At 34.3% G+C, this 19,077-nt stretch overlaps 5 protein-coding genes across 8 annotated transcripts; 3 read left to right on the top strand and 2 right to left on the bottom strand.

The window, feature by feature from the left end:
• The first annotated feature begins 1,152 nt into the window (after positions 1-1,152).
• Positions 1,153-2,838, top strand: LOC17891355 (monothiol glutaredoxin-S15, mitochondrial). The gene is made up of 7 exons (XM_006298627.2): positions 1,153-1,266; positions 1,374-1,476; positions 1,731-1,871; positions 1,984-2,083; positions 2,217-2,283; positions 2,432-2,510; positions 2,596-2,838. Exons 2-7 carry the CDS (start codon positions 1,405-1,407, stop codon positions 2,644-2,646), a joined length of 510 nt encoding a protein of 169 aa, XP_006298689.1. The 5' UTR covers positions 1,153-1,266; positions 1,374-1,404; the 3' UTR covers positions 2,647-2,838.
• LOC17893818 (acyl-protein thioesterase 2) lies at positions 2,810-5,238 on the bottom strand. 2 transcript variants are annotated; one of them, XM_006298320.2, is made up of 9 exons: positions 4,716-5,238; positions 4,477-4,588; positions 4,157-4,193; positions 3,995-4,064; positions 3,802-3,906; positions 3,543-3,693; positions 3,375-3,457; positions 3,186-3,279; positions 2,810-3,092 (listed from the first exon to the last, which is right to left on the bottom strand). In XM_006298320.2, the coding sequence occupies exons 1-9, from the start codon at positions 4,744-4,746 to the stop codon at positions 3,008-3,010; spliced, it is 768 nt and encodes a 255-aa protein (XP_006298382.1). In that variant the 5' UTR covers positions 4,747-5,238; the 3' UTR covers positions 2,810-3,007. The 2 variants fall into 2 exon arrangements, with proteins under 2 accessions (XP_006298382.1, XP_023642700.1); XM_023786932.1 differs by having other exon boundaries at positions 4,722-5,238.
• Positions 5,239-9,499: 4,261 nt separating this feature from the next.
• Positions 9,500-11,839, bottom strand: LOC17892979 (cytochrome c oxidase subunit 5b-1, mitochondrial). Of its 2 annotated transcripts, none has more exons than XM_006298610.2 (6): positions 11,517-11,839; positions 11,186-11,268; positions 10,963-11,013; positions 10,161-10,227; positions 9,993-10,072; positions 9,500-9,835 (listed from the first exon to the last, which is right to left on the bottom strand). In XM_006298610.2, exons 1-6 carry the CDS (start codon positions 11,692-11,694, stop codon positions 9,767-9,769), a joined length of 528 nt encoding a protein of 175 aa, XP_006298672.1. In that variant the 5' UTR covers positions 11,695-11,839; the 3' UTR covers positions 9,500-9,766. The 2 variants fall into 2 exon arrangements, with proteins under 2 accessions (XP_006298672.1, XP_006298673.1); XM_006298611.2 differs by having other exon boundaries at positions 11,186-11,271; positions 11,517-11,838.
• An 831-nt stretch (positions 11,840-12,670) lies between these two features.
• Positions 12,671-13,828, top strand: LOC17893127. Its single transcript, XM_006298783.2, has one exon. The coding sequence runs from the start codon at positions 13,174-13,176 to the stop codon at positions 13,519-13,521; it is 348 nt and encodes a 115-aa protein (XP_006298845.1). The 5' UTR covers positions 12,671-13,173; the 3' UTR covers positions 13,522-13,828.
• Positions 13,829-15,547: 1,719 nt separating this feature from the next.
• On the top strand, positions 15,548-19,049 carry LOC17893188 ((6-4)DNA photolyase). Of its 2 annotated transcripts, none has more exons than XR_002834634.1 (14): positions 15,548-16,113; positions 16,198-16,269; positions 16,376-16,456; positions 16,552-16,731; positions 16,811-16,882; positions 17,078-17,164; positions 17,256-17,354; positions 17,430-17,513; positions 17,604-17,690; positions 17,770-17,841; positions 17,917-18,030; positions 18,212-18,324; positions 18,392-18,473; positions 18,663-18,758. XR_002834634.1 is itself a non-coding variant. In XM_006299297.2 (14 exons), the coding sequence occupies exons 1-14, from the start codon at positions 15,751-15,753 to the stop codon at positions 18,842-18,844; spliced, it is 1,677 nt and encodes a 558-aa protein (XP_006299359.1). In that variant the 5' UTR covers positions 15,552-15,750; the 3' UTR covers positions 18,845-19,049. The 2 variants fall into 2 exon arrangements, 1 of the variants encoding a protein (XP_006299359.1); XM_006299297.2 differs by having other exon boundaries at positions 15,552-16,113; positions 18,212-18,299; positions 18,378-18,473; positions 18,663-19,049.
• The last annotated feature ends 28 nt before the right edge of the window (positions 19,050-19,077 follow it).

Here is a 19,077-nt window from a genome sequence, read left to right as displayed (position 1 = left end):
AAAAGAATTCAACATTTCTGAACGGCCATTTTTTACACTTAACATGCCCCTTCTTTAGCTTTATTTAGAAAAAAAAGTTGTCAACGAAAGTATGAAATGAACTCCTAACTACTGCCATTAAAAGAATATCAAAGATTCAAGCATTTTCTTTTTACAAAATCTAAAAACCTTTTTGGATAGAAAGCTCAACTATTTCTTTCATAATACATGTTCCAAACACCTACAAATCATTAGTCCCATAAAACTAATAAGACAACTCTACAGATTCAACTAAATTCAACATAATATTATAGGAACATAAATAATGCCTAAAGAAACACAATTGTTGGATATAAAACTTTGCAACTTTTGGGATCATTAACAAATATAAACATTTAGATGAGATAACATAAACAATAACGAAGAGGTAATAACAATTAATACCTTTACGTGATGATAATGGCTAAGCAAATTGCAGTCAAATAGGATTGGAAAAACAAAATTTGAAGAAACAATTGTTTCAGGAAAATATTTTTTTTAAAATGAAATAAAACGAAACAATCAATAGTTTTTTTTAATAAAAACAAAGAGTTGTAGAATATTTATATTTGAAACGTAATGGTGTGACTGTGAAACATTGTATTGATTAAATTACAGAGGTTTTTATTAAAAGATACATCTTTTTAAAAAGACATATTTAAAAGACACATCCTTTTAAAAAGACACATTTTGGCTTTCATAAATTCTAATATTAAACAGTAATCTTTAGATCAAATGAAAAACAATCTGAACCGTTAGATTAAAAATATGACATCAGCAGTAAACAAAAAGTGGGTTTGCTATTATATATAGATGGCATTTTTTAAAATATTCATTTACTAATAAGATATTTGAAAACATAAATTTAGTTTAATTTATTATTTATAGATACTGTCACACTAACTTCTACCGAAATGAGAGAACTAAACAAAAGAAATTGTCTTCTACCAAAATGAGAGAACTAAACAAAAGAAATTGGATATCCTTTTTTTCGGTTTTGGTTCTGGTTCAACTAAGAATTGGATATCTAAACCGAAGAAATTAAAATAAACGAAACAAAAATCACTGAATAGAAACGACATCGTTCAGTATATTAACACCTTTAGGGTTATGAGCTATGACACGTCGTCGTTCTGGTGATGGTCGGTTCACTTGAGGAAGAGAAGCGGTCGAGAGAATATCATTTTACTCCGTCGTCGTCGTCGTCCTCCTCCTCCTCGTAGCTACGATTTTTCAAAATTTCAGCAGGTTAGTCGCACGATAAGTTTGAAATTTTGGTGAGTCGTTAGTTTCTGGTGAAGAAATCAACACATCATCTCTCTTTCTCTGTTCTTTGATATTTTGTTTCTGAGCAGATTAGATCAAACATCGTTGATTAAATCAGAGATGGCAGCTTCTTTATCGAGCAGACTTATGAAAGGAATCGCTAGCCTCCAGGCTGTTCGTTCTAGCAGATTGGTTAGATTCTCTCGTAACCCTTTTCTTCAATTGGTATTATCTCATTGTGTGTTCCAATCAAGTTTTCTCTTTTCTTATCTTCAATCACTTAAAGTTTGGTTTTTTATACAACATTCGAGCTCAGATCCTTCTGTTAGGTGAACCTGATTAGAATAGAATTGGGGTTTTGATTTTGAATTCAGTGGAGTCAGATTGGTGTAATGATCATGGCAGTTTGAATTTACAAGGAGAACTTATGTGGTTTCTGTTTGTAGACATCTGCATCAGCCTACCAAAATGGGATGATGAGATACTCATCTACAGTGCCAAGTGATTCAGACACACATGATGATTTCAAGCCTACACAAAAAGTCCCTGCGGATTCTACGGACTCACTCAAAGATATCGTTGAGAATGTAAACTCAAGCTTTCTAGATTTGAAGTTGAATGTTTGTGTTTAGTCATTTGATTCTGAATCTGGTTTAGGTTCAATTTTTTGCTAATGCTGTTTAGCTTTTGGTTGTCTAGGATGTGAAGGATAACGCTGTGATGATTTACATGAAAGGTGTCCCTGAAGCTCCTCAGTGTGGGTTTAGCTCACTAGCCGTCAGAGTTTTGCAACAATACAGTAAGTTTTGATTGAAACTATAGCCTTCTGTGATTATTCTTTACTGTGTTTGTGTGTTGGGCTCTTGTTTAAATCTATTTTTAGTACTAATGATTTCTGAGTTCTGATGCTGTCTTATAAACTCCTTCTTTAGATGTTCCTATCAGTTCTAGAAACATTCTAGAAGACCCAGAGTTGAAAAACGCTGTGAAATCCTTCAGGTGAGTGTGTGTAAACAGTTTCTTTAAGAGAGCTGTATAAACTTGTCCAACCTCTTTACCGTTCATTTTCTTAGTCTTGCTATATGATCTAGAAAAACTTTTTTTCACTAGTCCTGAAATCGATACATGTATCTTTCTTTTTGTGCAGCCACTGGCCGACGTTTCCACAGATCTTCATTAAGGGAGAGTTCATTGGTGGCTCAGACATCATTCTTAACATGCACAAGGTTAGTTTCACTAAAAGCAGACCTTTTCTGTCGTTTTCCTTAACCACTGTCTTGGTTTGATCACAAGTTACTTTTACAATTACAGGAAGGTGAATTGGAGCAGAAGCTTAAAGACGTGTCCGGAAACCAAGAGTGATCCAAGGCTGAAGTTATGCTGACTGTTGAGTGAAGTTATTATTGTGTTTTTGTTCCTTCTTTCTATAAGAAATATCTTTTGATATACGGCAATAATGTCCTCAGAAACTCGAGATCTTTGGATTTGGTATGAACAAAACTTGGTAAATTTAGAGAAAACCAAATAAAGAAGCACAAGGAGCCTTTTTATTTATTATTCATAATCAAGAATCGAACAGCAGAAAAAGCATGAATAAATCACAAAACAGTCAGAAACATGAAAAATACCGTATACCCCAAGAAACCCACCCCTTATATATATTATAGATATTCTACACCATTGTATAGTAGCGCTATAGATGCTTAGAAGATGCTTGCAGAGTTTAACGCGAGCCCTCGAGACCAAGCCTTGAGGCGAGCCAGGGAACCACCTCATCCATTTCTTTGGGAACCGTATAGTGACCAAGCCTACACACAATCACATTAAAACATCAAAATCTCAGACCATAACAGTAAAGAAAATCAGAAGCGATAACTTTGGTCTATAAGTTGAACATTTACCCTTCATATGGTTTGAACATAACTTGTCTGAATCCGGCCGTGGCAAGTGAATGAGCAGATTTTTCTCCAAATCTGTAAGGAACTACATCATCCGCTGCAACCAACGAACACATTAAGTGAAAAAAAATCAGATTCTCTTAGGTGATTATATCTTGAAATAGTAAATCACATAATGATATGTAAACATACAAGTTCCATGTGCAAGTATGATTGGTATAGATGCAGCACGTCTTGCAACCTCATTCGAACTTTCTATTTTGCTCCTTAAGCTCCTGCATTGTTATGATTGAGCTTCTAAAATTATGACTCTGTGTTAACTAGTGGCATGAAAAGGTTGAAGAAATATTATGTAAGTACCTCCAACCAGGAAGCCAGCCACTAAGTCCTACAGTAGCTCGTAGGTTTATAGTATAAGGATGCCCATTTCCATAACGTCCAAGAGCATAGCACGTAGTGGAGTAGAGAGCTATTGCTGCACCCATACTGAAACCTCCTATCCCAACTTTGACTGACACAAACCACCAAAAACATCTTCAAGTTAAGCTAGAGATTGTGATGGATAGTACCGAGGAGGCGAGAAAGGAATGAAGATATATACAACTCTTGGTTGGCTTACCATCTGTAGGTTCAGTTGATAAGAGGTTAGCAATATGTGCAGCTGAAGCATCTAAGCCTTCTATATCATCATGAAGATCCTCAGAGATTTCTCCCACGTCAAACCCTGAGAAGCAAAGAGTTTGGTTTTGTTGTTTTAGTAATCACTTGTTAGAAAGAATGTTTTAATGAAAGGAGAAGCCAAATGATCTTACAGGCAGTGCAAGGGAATCCACCAAGAAGCGAAACAGGACGCGAAGGAGCAGTTGGACAAATCCATTTTATCTGTGCAAGCATACATTTTAAATCAGAATCTTCAATGAGAGTATAGTACTAAAGAAAATTACTTCCAAGTGGTTGTTTTCATGGATCCTTACGTTTGGAAGAGGTAGACTCTCCAAGAGCTGAGACGAGCTGCAGAGAGAACAGAGACAAATGTGAGAGGTTGTTATCAGAGAACACTCCAAAATTCGACTTTCAAAACAAAGACGTAGAGCTTTTCATAGTTTCATGACAATTTATACTTAAATTGTTCATCTAAGTACAGAGGGAAATGTAAACTTTTGTTTTGAAATCTTTGAAGTCATTTGGGCACTGTTTTGACAAGTCTGACTTTAAGCTTTCAAAGCATAAAACTTTTTCTTTATTACTTGACTTTGATCACAAAAACAAGACAAGTGAGAGAATATAATAATACCTAGAGCCATTGTCTCCAAGACCGTGCAACCAAACAATAGTAGCTTGGTGCTTTCCTTTAGGCCTCACAACATAAGTCCTTCCAAACTCATATCCTCTTGCACTTCTACTACCTACAAAGATCATGCCACAAAAAGATTCAAACAGAGTAGTCACAGAAACAGAGTTACAAGCACACACTTCATAACTCACACCAAACCACTAATATATAAACATGCAAATCAAGAAACTGAAACAAACCAGAACCCATGCTTTGATGAGAATAGCTCATTGTTCTTCAGAATTTGCAGACTTTGTTTTCTGTGATTTTGGTAGAGACTAAAGACCTTGAAATACAAAACACACACACACAATGAAGGAAAAATATAATATAAGAAGGTAAGGGAAGGGAAATGTGTATTTATAGGCAAAATATGGGAGGTGTGTGATGGTGAGAAGGAAGGAGAATAAAAGAAAAGAAAAGAAAAGAGATGTGAATCTGAATCATTCACTATGGGATGTTAAATGTGTAAACCAGCTAGCTACACAAAAGAAACTAATACTACTTAGAGAAGGCATCCATGGAAAGATGAAATCAACTTCTTCTTCCTTTTAATTTCCTTTATCAAAAAAAAAAAAAAAACAAAAGAAACAAATCTTTTTGGGAACACAAGGAATCAAAATCAACACCAGAGCAGAGCTAGCTGCGAAACTAACACAGAGGAGAGAGACAGAGAGAAAGAGAGAATCAATGCCTTGTGTGGGCAGTGGAGGAAAAAAAGAAAAGAAAAAAAAAATAACACTTCCGCGTAAGAGAATAATAATTCAATATATATATATTTGGGACACAAGTATATTACTAGAAACATGAGGGCATAATCCAAAATTGCAAAAGAAGAAGAAACAAATGAAAAAAATCTACTTGTTCAATCATTTGTTTAATGAAATATATGTATATATAACAAAAGTGAGATGATTGATGGATACCCCATTAACCAGAAAGCTTAAAAGTCTGAAACTTTTTTTACGAGAAATAAAAAGATAATTTTTTTTGTTTTGGGGATTTGCATTACACCATGGACAAAGGAATTATCTTCAAGGTTTTATATTTGTATATTTTATTTTTCTTTAGGGTTCTTGGATTTGTGAAATCTCAGAGCACTGAGGTGTAGTAATGATGATGGCGTAAGAAACATATAGTGTGTGACCAACCTGGACTTCATGTGTGTGTGGGGGAAGCAGCAATAAACCCAAAAAAAGCTTTTGATCTTTTCTCAACTTCCTTCAACGCTTCTTTCATTGCTCTCTCTCTTGTGACACTGTTCCGTTTTGTCCACCAAAGTGGGTGACGATTGCGAGCCCACTAGTTTTCACCTTACAATATGTCACTTTCTTCATACCGTATTAGAATTTAAAGTATTTGTATTTGACAATGGTTATATACTATGTTTTAAAGCATTTGATAAGATGTTAATGTATTTATAACATGAATATTTGACATGTTCGACTCGGATCACCCCCAAGGTTATGTAAAGTTCGTTTTGTTACTCGGATCGTCTTCAACCATTAATTCAACCATGCCCATGCACATGCGTTTTAAAAACATTTACATGTTACACAACATACATTTCAGTTGGGTGTGAAAACTATATTCACATAATGAAATTTTATAAAAGATAAAAGAAAAGAACTTTGGTGGAAGTCACCAAAAACTTGATGATGAAATCGGAATGGGTCTCAGCTGCACATCGTGCACCTTTCATGACTCAAATCCCCTTTTTACTCAATTTTTAGATACAAAATCCTATAATCTTGTAACTTTAGTTTTTTTTTTTTTAGAAATAAAAGTGCCTATTAACAACCAACAATTAAACGTTGTTACATTGAAAAAAACTATAGCCAGAAAAAAAAAAAAAAAAAAAAAAAACAAAGTCAAGTTAAGACCAACAAGAGAACATGGTTACATTACATGGATACGCATAATAATTGCCCTTTGTCTCCTTTTCAAAAGATCTTCATAGATTTTACGAAATGATTACTAATTTATCTTCCAAAATGATTACTTATTAATCTTCAGTGAAGAAAGATATCAACTGTTACTTTGCTACTTAATTGTTTAAAACTATATAATTCTGTAATTGGCAATGGATATGGTAATTTGTGTGACTATAAGATTAATTTATGAATATGATCTTTGATCACTTGAATCTGAGCTTTCTAATAAAATGCATCCAAATACTTAATTAAAACATTTTTTTTTTGTCATTAATTAAAACATTTTATGTGACAAACTTAGTTTTGTCGTACTTGTTTTGTCGTTTTTGCTGATATATTGTTAAACTGTTGTTTTATAACTTCAATATAAAATTCATTAATAATATGTATACACATTTTGGGGAATTTTTTAAAATATTTTGATTGTTGACATTACTTAACATTTTTCTTAGTAGTGACTAATGACGACATCAGATTACATAACTTTTAACAAAGGTCAACAACTTTGCAATTTAATTTATATTTGTTGTAGCTTTTGGCTAGTCAACTCTTTTAGTGACCCACACCAATTTCGTTAAGAAAACAAAACTCTTCAATTGGTCATAAATAGTCAACCCAAATTAGACACAATTGGTTTTATATAATAGTATATTGAACAATTGGTTATATACAATATTTTACATTCTCGACCCAAAAAAAAATACAATATTTTACATTTAACCTTTTCTACTAATTGACACAAAACAAGACAATAGATGCTTTCAGCACTAGAGTCTTAGTTTGTTAATGTATATATCGTTGATCGTTCGTTCGTTCGTAAAACGAAGGGCTAATAAAACCCATTAAGCCTTAAGTTTATGCATTTTCTTTTGTTTAATATGCATAAACTTGCATATATTGTCCCATCGATTCAAGAATATATACTCTAAAGCTTCAATATTAAACTTTTATTTTCTGCCGACCCCAAAAAAAAAAAGACTCATATTTTTATATAGCATGTTTGCACAGAGAAGAATTGTACCATAACTTATTATTATATATTTCTCGTATCAATATGAACAATTAATACTAAATTTTATGTAATCAAACAAAAAGGACCATTCGTGCCATTTGATTAATGTTATATGCTATCAACACTGATTTATTTATGCATAATTAATTTGAATACTATTCAGAGACAAAAAAATAATATATAATAGACATGATCACTTCAGTCTAAAATATAATAAGTTGAATTGATGAATAACAGAATAACATACTCTCAAAGAAGGGTATCTTTTTTTTTTTTTTGGGGTTTAAATTTTAAATGGGTATTATATTTGCATTGCATAATACAAGATACGGAGATGCCTTCGTGACTTTGTCTATATACATAAAAGGGTTGTACATGGTTTTATTTCTGTGTACGGTTTTATATATGCATAGGTTAGTACATTTCATACCATTTTCTATACAACCTTGATAATTTAATTTAATTAACTGATCGCTAATTATAAAATAAGAACAAGTGGTACGTAGTAGGAGGAACTAGGAAGTGAGTTAAAGGAGTGAAGGATGAAGTGTCACGTAGCTGTATGGATATTGGATAAGACATTGAATATGTTAATATATAGTTTGGGGTATTAATTAGATTGTCACATTAAGCATATAATATCGTTAATTACCTTGCATGAATTTTCAGCACTGGATGTATTTAGAATTAGGAGGGCCTCGTGGATGGATAAACAAAAGATGTTCTTAAACATATTAATATGAACACTCGTGACCAAAAAAATAAAAATAAAAACATGTATGAACATAGACATTTAATATATAGATTAAAGAAAAAAAAAGAATATTAAACACGTGTATATTAGTCAGCTAAACAATATATTAATGTACGTAGGTGTTTTCTTGGAAACTATATGTTATTAAAAACGCGTAAGTGGCGACGGTGTAAATTCGTCGTCACTCACATTAGTCCCAAACACGATAAATGATTTGTTCACCTTAAATTCTTCTACTTATATACAAGTTATAATACTTCAAAACACAATCTCACACACACACTAGCTAGAAACATCAATATAGAGTGTGTATTGATGTATACTGACGTAGAGAACAAAAATCAGATGTATGTGTAATACATGCATGCATGCGTGTTTGAAAATCGAAAAATATTTGAAAACGAGTGTATTTGTTATAATGAGGGGCAAGCTGTGTCGAACATCAGAGAATATAAACTAAAACAGTATCTTTTGGTGATTTGTCTTAAGTAGAGACAGAATATTGATTAAACAGTATCTTTATGAGTTTTTATTTTATTTTGTTAATAATTAAGACTCCTTTTTTTTATAAGAATTGTTTGGAATATATTCCTCGGGTATTTCCGACAACGCTATACTTTTGTTTAAATCTTTTTTTTCTTCTATTTTTTATTTATAGCTTTGTTAGGTTTCGCTTTTGTTTCACACTGTTGGGGCAGAATTTTGCAAAAAGAAACGAAAAAAAACCTTAGTACTTATTTTAGTCTATCCTTGAGCATTTAAGTTTGAACAAATGATGATATTACAACCAAAAATGTATACGAAATAATTAGCTATATAACCTAAATTTGAAATATGAACAACATATATATATGTTTGATTCCGTTTTCTGTAGAACAATTATAATTTTCGTCTTTACTTGTTAACCTTTGGGAATCGTTAATAGAGAGAGAGAGAAAGAGACGTAAGTAAAGAATCGAAAGACACCTGCGCCGCAGAGGGGGAGTAAAAGCGGCTCGATGTTGACCTCCACCGTTCTTGTTCACCGTTTTTGTTTTTCCTTTTTGGTTTACGTGTAAACGATTAACAAGGAAAGTAAAAGTCTAGGTACATTTTATGAGTTAATAGTGTTTTAACCAATTAACGAACATCGTGTTTTAACCAATTAACGAACAAAGCTGTAAGACAATTTGGTATTTCTTATAATCTATTGAATTATATGACCGTTCACAAGGAATCAAGGGGCACGATCAAAACGTCCCTATATGAAAAGACATAAATACTTTAGAAATGTGAATCATAAAATAAGCAATAAAAGGCAAGAATGATTCTGATTCAACAAAAGTGTTACAAAAATAAAACGACGGTCATAAGAGTTTTGGCACTTTGGGAAACTCTGATACCGTCTTTTGTTGTTCTCAAAAAAAAAAAAAAGGATCAAAAACATTTTCAACTTTGTGTTTCACCAAACGGCAGATACCTTTTTTTTTTTTTTTTTTTTATTCCAATCATAAAAAAAAAAAAAAATTCTATGAAAAAGAAGAAAAACTCGCGGCAAGGGAGAGGCCGGAATTAGTGGTGGTGCTCATGTTCTTCATCACCGTGACCATCCGGAGGTCCACCAGGACCAACCACTTCCAGCTGCAAGACATTACATTATTGAACCAATTCAATCTTCTGAAAATGAAATGCTTCTTGCTCTAATCTTTTTAATAGTTTCGTTTGGCCTATTGACTATATATGTGGCTTACGTTGATTTTATTCACTGCTTAGAGCATATGATACAAGTAGAACTTACCTCAAAGTACTGCGTGCAAACTGGGCACTCAAAGGACTTTCCTTTCTCCAGCCAGAACCACACAACATCGTGCTCATCCTCTGCAGTTTTCCAGGAAAAACATAGATTAGATAAAACATTAGCGGATGATGTGTCTTGACATATTCAGTCAAGAACAGTGAAACTTACCGCCTTCACCACCAGGGCATCCCACAATTCGCTTGTCATAGTAGGACTTCACAACAGCAGGAGCTTCCTAATGTAATACAATTTGATATCCAAATTTATGTATCAGGAAAATGGCAAATTTGTTCTAAGATTCCATTGGTAGCCAACAGAAATTGAATTTTACTCACTCAAGAGATAAAAATGACATGAGAAAATCAGTAACATCAAACGCATCAATTATGTTACATACTATGCATAATTCACTTCACTACTTAACGATTTTAGTACTTCGGGGAAAGATTTCTCAAGTATGTTAAGAGCTGAATGCTCAGGATCCACAGACTCTTGCACATGTTGTATATGACATCCACACATCAGCAACATAGGCAGTGAGCCATCGTAAATTAACAAACACAGCTTAGAGATTTGTTGAATTCACCAAACTTTATATATGATTCAAGCTAGTTCTTCATTGAGGGAACTAATACTAGTTACATAATTCGCAAAAAAAATCTTGAAACATGACCAGAGTAAAATCAAGATAATTCAGTCTGACAATTAGACAAGATTCAAAATTGCTGCGAGCGATAGCAAGTCCTGGCTGAAGAAACATTATTGGCCAAATTAAATGGTGCACGTTTCAGTATGTTTATCCTGGTTATTTGAGGTAATTTAAACTGCATAATAGTTGAGTCAAGTGACGTATCCTTTGCAGTAAAAAATACGGTTACTGATGAACAAAAAATCTATATCATGCCTAAGTGTACAATTTCAATATGTAGTTACGACACATCTATCTCTGGCAACAGAAATTTAAACTAACCTTTGTGCCAAAAGGACCTTCAGGGAAGTCAATATCAAGCAGCCTCCTTCCCTATCGCATAAAAACAATGACAAAGGCAGAATTAATTTTTCTTAACTGGAGAGAAGTATCAAGCAGACATATATACTCCACTTTTATGCCAGAAAATAATCACAAGTAGAGTTGCAGTAAAACACATTTGTATCTTTAAATTGCATTAGATAAAGAAAACATAACCGATCACCTCCATTTCAGCTTCAAGCTCTTCCTTCTCATGACCAGTTGCAATAGGCATTACATCCTCCACCTTCTTCTTCGCGGAAATCTCTACTGCAAGATACAAACCGTAAGAAACAATGATTTAAACTTCTCCAATGGACTAGAGAAACTCCAAAATTGCATCAAATAAGTAGACAGAATCCAATCTAAGAGCTTAACAGCGACACTAGTATTATTAAAACTATTATTAATCCTCTAAATCTGAAAGAAGATTGAATCGAATCTAAATCCCACCATTGTATAGAGTCCCAGACCGAGATCTGAAAACGTTTAAACTAATAGTAACGACGTATCACCTGATTCGGAGCTGAAATGTCGAGAGAAAACAGAAGAAGAAGCAGAAATGGCTGATCGATTGGCGGAGAGATAGAAGCCGACGGGTCTAGCGGTGGCGGCTATCGATCGACGAGAAGAAGCAGCGACAACATCGGCGGCTAGGGTTTTGAGATGAGAGGAGACGATTCTTCTCCACATGGTGATGATGGGATGAATCGAGAGGCTTGAGGTTGATTTTGTGTTGTGAATCTCACTCAGGTCACACCTTGAAGGATTAGTGAAAACCCCCAAATGTTTTTATTTATTTATTTCGAATCTCTTCAGTGTGATGCCTTCTTCCTTCGGAGAAATGAAAGATTCTTAATTTGGGAATTGGTCACTCTCTTTTTTTTACTTAAAAGCGATACGTGCGAAACTACACAGTACGCACGTGTTAATCAATCCTGTAAATTATGTGCCATATCAAGCGGAGATTTTTTTCTTTTCTTTTCCAAAAGAGTATTTTTGTATTGAACAAGTCAACAAACCAAAGGTTACAAGGCCTACAAGCCCACAACTATTTTGCGGAAACAAAAGAGTAGTGAAACTCAACAAGAGCCCACCTAATTTACATGGATCCCCTGGTCTCCTGAATTGGCACTATCATATGCATATATATCAGCTTCAAGCATCCGAGAAGCTTGTTTCTTCTATGCTGCTAATGTAGTTTTAATTTTATTTTTTTTCAACACTTGCGCATAAATAATAGCTTCTTTCCCATCAACTTCTCCTATCTCATCTAATCCTTTCAATGATCACAGAGAACCCTTCGCGACTTCTTCAAATACGTATGAAGTTGGTTTGCATCATTCTTATGGTTTAGCTTTTTGGCTCAACATATATTTGCTTTTCTTCTTCTAAGGCATCTTTTGAGCTCCCTAATAATTTCTTTCCCGGCCCCTTGCAATATGAATAGAAAGCAACTCTTTTAAAAAAATAAAGATCGTTTGTGAGTGATATCTGTTAATATTGGATAACAACAATAACATCATGAGTCCGAAAAACTTTCATAATGCGCTCATGATTCGTAAATGGTAAAGCAATCAACAACTCCTCTTCCACGCACATCATATGCATGATTCATATGTAACTTGTAACGTTCATTTCACTTATCTATCACGAATTGGTTGACAAAATAAAAAAATCTAATAAAGACGACTAGTTGAACTCTAGTTTCTAGTTTCCAATGAACGAACACACGTCATTATTGACATTGTCAAAACGACAAGTCACCCTAAAGAAAAATATAAAAAGCGAAAAGTTCAGATGGAGACATTTACACAAATGGCGACGTTGCTCCACGCCTTCAATCTTATCCATTCTCTTCCAAAAAGAAATAAGTAATCCAATGCTCTCATGTCCACCATAACTATCGTGTAGCACAACGCATTTACCGTTTGCACACTCTTCCCGAATATACCCTTACGTTGATAAAAAAACCAGTCAAACGAACGAACCTGTGGGTACATCATCATTCCACACTATTATATATAAAAAAAGAAAACGCAGCTGATTCATTATAAAATATCTTAATCCCATTTCTTCTTTCCTAATCCAAAACTAATCTGTTTTACAAATCCTTCATCTTTCTCTTCTTCTTCCCATATTTTCTCTCAGATCACCACATTTTAACCTACAATGGCTACAATCATCTCATGTTCCGCTCTCTCTTCGATCCGAGCATCTTCCGAACCTGGATCTACCAAATCGGATCCATCCCGTAAGAAACCAGTTTCATCGGTTTCTTGGTGGGCTCCTCTCTTCGGCATGTCGTCGGAGCCTGATTACGTCGTGAGCTCCTCATCGTCCGCGAATCCGGAATCAGATCTGGTTAAAACCGGCGAAAGGTCTCAGCGGTGGTGTCTCACGGAGGAGAAGGCGAAGCAGCTGCGGAGGAAAACTGCCGAAGCTTCCACGTTCCACGACGTTATGTACCATTCTGCGATCGCCTCGCGGCTTGCGTCCGACGTTAGGGTCAAGGAGTAACTGGATCGTATCACGAATCCTCCGATCTAGTTATAATAATCAATAAAATTAGTCGAGCTTAAAAAATGTGTCTCTCTCTTCTTCTTTTTTCACGTATGGGATGATGAACAACTTTTTTTCGATGATGATACTCGAAGAACCCGTTTAATTGTGTACCTCGTCGTTTTTTAAGTTTGTACGATCTGGATCGTGTGGGATTGTTGCTTTCCTCTGAACCGTTGGATTATTAATTAGTTTTAGCTTACATTAATGCTGACCTTTTTAGACAAGTGTTACGTGTTATGTCAAAAATAATTTTATAAAAGTACTAGTCGGTTGCCCGCGCTACGCGCAGAAATTTATTATGTTGTTTATGAGTAATTAGTTCGTATTTTATTTTCTACTTATTTTTTCACTATACCATACTTTACTTTTTAAAACTTAAATTGTGTTTGTATAGAAAAACTATTGAGTTTTAGCTTCATTAGTTGTTGAGAAATTAAGTGTGTATAATATAAGTCGAAGTGGGGCGTAAATGGAAGTGCGATTGAGAATCATTGAGAAACTTGTACTATTAGGATTTTTACCAAATATAGATTTAGATGTTAATATTTTGGGCTTTTTTATACGTTGGCATGAAATTTGAACATGATTTGTGGGTTTCGGGCGGATTGTTATATTGTTAATTGTTTACATTATCTCTTTATTTATTGTCATAATTTATTATTTTTTGTTTTACGTTTTCCGTTTTTGGATTTGTCGTACTTTATATCTCGTAATGATCATTTATATACTATTATATATTTTTCTGATTTTATGTTTTATATATTTTTTTGTTTTTCATATGGAACAATTTTTAAATTTAACATATTAGTATAATTTACTTTATATTTAGTTTATTTCATTTAATAATGTTTTATTTTAATTTTCAATTTTATGAAATATAGTTAATTTTTATTTTGTTTATTAGTTTAACATATGTGTTGTTTTGGAAAAAAATAGTTAAATTCATATTGGAAACTTTTAAAGAATTATTATTTTTACCTTTTTATATGTTTATAAAAAATGAGAATTCATGTTTCGGTCCGACCTATCTCATTTATGTTAGAAAATGTTTTGAGACATAAATTAGATAGATTTATATTCTCAAAATTTCAACTTTTTGCTCTATTCCCGTTAAATCCAATTATACTTAGGTTTACATTGTGTAAATATAATTATATATATATTTTAAACATTCACTAAAAACTATAATCTATTATTTATTTATTTGTTAGTATACTCGATAATTAGTAAGTTTTTTAACTTTTAATCAATTATCTTTTTAGTTTTATAATGTATAATATAAAAAAGACCTTTCATATTCATTTTTGAAAAATTTATTTACATAGGTTTAAATATTAAAATTAAATGATAAAATGTTATAATTAATTTTAAAATTAAATAATAAAATGAGGTGTATGATGATGTGGCTTGAGGAGAAGAGAGAAAAAGTTAACTTTATATATATAGATAGTAATTAAGTTTAAAACAGTAATCAAAAGTTCAGATTCAACATACAATTTCCAATAATAAATAGCTTATGAATTGATCAACCTTCTAACTTGAATCAGATCACATAATATCTAATATTTATGTTATACCAAACATTAATGGTCCTCACAAGAATCCCCATCAGCCTACACATTTGTAAATCACCTCAACACTTTTCAGAATGCCATTTATTATGATAGATGACCCGGTTTATTCTGGTTATTTGTAATTGGTTAAGTGTTCGTTAAATGTTGTAATCTAGGCTTACTATATAAGCTAGACCAGATCATTATGATCGGATCAGATGGTAACCCCAAAATTGTTATTTCATTCCCCAAAATATATGATTAACATTAATAAAGTATATTACGATTGAAAACCTCAAACTTATGAAATTTAATTTCACTACTTTAGATATCAGTAAGCAATTAATGTATCAACCGGTGGAAATCAGTATAAACGTAGGGGGAAATATTGAACACCTCCCTCGTTTGATATTGCCCCCTAGTAACGACGTGGCATAAAATAAACCGTGGATGACAACCTATGTACGCATCCTTTATCGTACGCCGATCAGCGCGCATATTAGCCAAATACACAGTTGAGGAAGCGCATATTAACCGCACCATCTTCCTCTTATGAAAAAAACTTCTCGCGCTTTCAGAAGGGTAAGGCGCGAATAAGGAAACTTGTGGAGAGGATATATAACTCAAATTCATGCGAAGATTCTCCGTCTGTTCACCTTCGAGTTACCGTCTCAATCGTCCCATCTCAACAATGGCTACCGGATCCGGTTCACTTGTTTGGTTCCGGAAAGGGCTTCGGATTCACGACAACCCGGCTCTTGAGTACGCCTCGAAAGGTTCCCAATTTTTGTACCCGGTTTTTGTTATCGACCCGCATTACATGGAGTCAGACCCATCTGCGTTCTCTCCCGGTTCGTCTCGCGCCGGGGTTAACCGGATCCGGTTCTTGCTGGAGAGCCTTAAGGATCTCGATTCTAGCCTGAAGAAACTCGGTTCGCGGTTGCTGGTACTTAAGGGTGAGCCTGGTGAAGTACTGGTTCGTTGCTTGCAAGAGGTAATTCAGAAAATGTGAAACTAGCTCTACTTTAGGCAATAGAGAAATCTGAAATGTATATGTATATGGGGGTTTTTTTGGCAGTGGAAGGTGAAGAGGCTTTGCTTTGAATATGACACAGATCCATATTATCAAGCGTTAGATGTTAGAGTTAAGGTAAAATTCGATTCATCAAACCTTAAAATTTTGATTTTGCTCAAGAGCGATCAAATGGTCTGTCTCATTGACATTTCAGTTAACTCAAGTGATATTGTTTCTGTAGGATTATGCTTCTTCAACTGGAGTGGAGGTTTTCTCTCCAGTGAGCCATACTCTGTTCAATCCCTCTGACATTATAGAGAAAGTAAGTGTTATTGTTAACCGAGGTAGTTAGATATTTCGTCTATGGAACTGTAAAAATCATGTATGTACATTTGTGATTTGTGTGCTTTTCTTTAGAACGGTGGGAAGACACCTTTGAGTTATCAGTCGTTTCTGAAGATTGCTGGGGAGCCATCATGTGCTAAATCTGAACTTGTGATGTCTTATTCTTCACTTCCTCCTATTGGAGCTGTTGGAAGCCTTGGCATTTCTGAAGTACCAATTCTTGAGGAACTTGGCTATACAGACGACGAACAAGTTAATAGATGATCTGTCTCCTTAAGTTGTTTAGTAATATTTCCATCTGAGAAACTCAGGCTTCTGTACATGTCTGCAGGCTGAATGGACTCCCTTTAGAGGTGGTGAATCAGAAGCCTTGAAACGATTGACCAAGTCAGTCAGTGATAAGGTATGATCACGAACTTTAAAGTTTTTCTCTTTGAAAAAAATTGTTGGGGCAATCTGCTCAACTGAGTACTTGGAGAACTTGAAATTGTCCCTTCAAGACCCTATAATTGATATGTTTAAATGACTTCCTACATTTATATCTTCTTTATCAAATTCAGTATGGATGAATTCTTTCTGCGTTTTATTTGTAATGTAGGCATGGGTGGCAAACTTTGAGAAACCAAAAGGTGATCCATCTGCTTTCTTGAAGCCTGCAACTACGGTTTTGTCACCTTATTTGAAAGTAAGTTACATGGCAATGACATAATTTATCCACTTTAGCATTTCCCTCCATTTTTCTAATATTTTAGTCTAGTTCCTGACATTTTGAGAAGTTTGGATGCCTGTCCTCGAGGTACTTTTATCAGTGCCTTCAAAATCTCTATAAGGATGTGAAAAAGCATACATCGCCACCAGTTTCTCTCCTCGGGCAGGTCATTCAATGACTTAAAGGCTGTTTTTTATACTGCCCGACTGCAGAAAGTTGATGCCATTTTCTATGTCTCTAGTTGTTGTGGCGAGAATTTTTCTATACCACTGCATTTGGAACCCCTAACTTTGACAAAATGAAGGGAAACCCGATCTGCAAACAGGTAACAACTGTAACCTTATAGCATGTTCCTTCATCATTTAGATGTTCATGCTTTTTTAGACCAATCTTTTTTGTGCCATACATGAACTAGATTCCATGGAACGAGGATCATGCTATGCTGGCTGCTTGGAGGGACGGTAAGACAGGATACCCTTGGATTGATGCCATCATGATTCAGGTTAGATTTTAGTCAAAGTCAACTCTAGCTTTCCTTCTAAGCATCATTCCTAAAATCATTCTTTCTCTGGAATTTAAAGCTTCTGAAATGGGGTTGGATGCACCATCTAGCGCGTCATTGTGTAGCCTGTTTTCTAACTCGTGGGGATCTGGTAATGCTTCCTCTACTATTGTTGGTTCTATCTCCTTTAGTTAATATCAATGACATGCCTAGCTTCTGGTATTAGTTCATACATTGGGAACAAGGGCGTGATGTGTTTGAGAGACTTTTGATCGATTCAGACTGGGCAATCAATAATGGGAATTGGATGTGGTTATCATGTTCGTCCTTCTTTTACCAGGCACTGTCTCCTCCCTTTTCTCTGTGTATCTTTGGTAGTATTCCTTGGATTTTTAGCCTTTTCTGTACAATTGGTTAAATCAAACAAAACATTACCATCCATTCTCCATTAAAAAAGTTTAATTTTCCAAGTTCTTTAGTCATGCTTACACTTGTGTCCTAATGTTTTGTGACGGTTTCAGTACAACCGCATCTACTCTCCTATATCTTTTGGAAAGAAGTATGATCCTGATGGGAAGTACATTAGGCATTTTCTCCCGGTACTGAAAGGTAACCGAGTTTTCATCATCCTGGGGTAAGTTTGTTTACTGTGTATTCATTCATTAGCTAATAAGTTTTCTGATATAGATATGCCAAAGCAGTATATTTACGAGCCATGGACAGCGCCATTGAGTGTTCAAACTAAAGCAAACTGCATAGTCGGGAAGGACTACCCAAAGCCAAGTTAGTAATTTCATCTGCTTTTGCATACACACGTGCTAAAAGGATACATTGTAGCTAAATATTTAAGAAACAATGATCAATATCATGAAGTTAGCTGTATGTAAGGAATTAAGGTTGCTCACATGGTTGCCTGGGATTTCATAGCAAAGTCTTTACGTTGCCTTGATCTAACTTGGTCATCATTGGCAGTGGTTTTGCATGATTCAGCAAGCAAGGAGTGTAAGAGGAAGATGGGTGAAACATATGCATTGAACAAGAAAATGGGAGGTAAGGTAGATGATGAAGATCTGAGGGGTTTAAGGAGAAAGCTTCAGGAAGATGGACATGAAGAGTCAACTAAGATCAGGAACCAACGAAGAAAACTCAACTAAGTAGGATTACAAAAGTCTCTCTGAGATTATGATGAAGTGAGTATTATTACAAACCCAATTGTAATAGCTAATAGGGCTCAATCTTTGTAACCATTATTCCACTGAAACTTCTAAAGTAACATATTTGTTACATCAATGGCAATATAACTTATTGTAGCCATTTCTATTGAGGTTAACAACATAATGATATGAATTTTTGGACACATATGTAATTAGTAAAACTATAGTGGCTG

Source organism: Capsella rubella, unplaced genomic scaffold (genome assembly GCF_000375325.1).
Source record: "Capsella rubella cultivar Monte Gargano unplaced genomic scaffold, Caprub1_0 scaffold_3, whole genome shotgun sequence".
Taxonomy (NCBI): Eukaryota; Viridiplantae; Streptophyta; class Magnoliopsida; order Brassicales; family Brassicaceae; genus Capsella; species Capsella rubella.
Note: the sequence above shows the minus strand (reverse complement) of the source record. Positions and strands in the feature narration are given on the sequence as shown.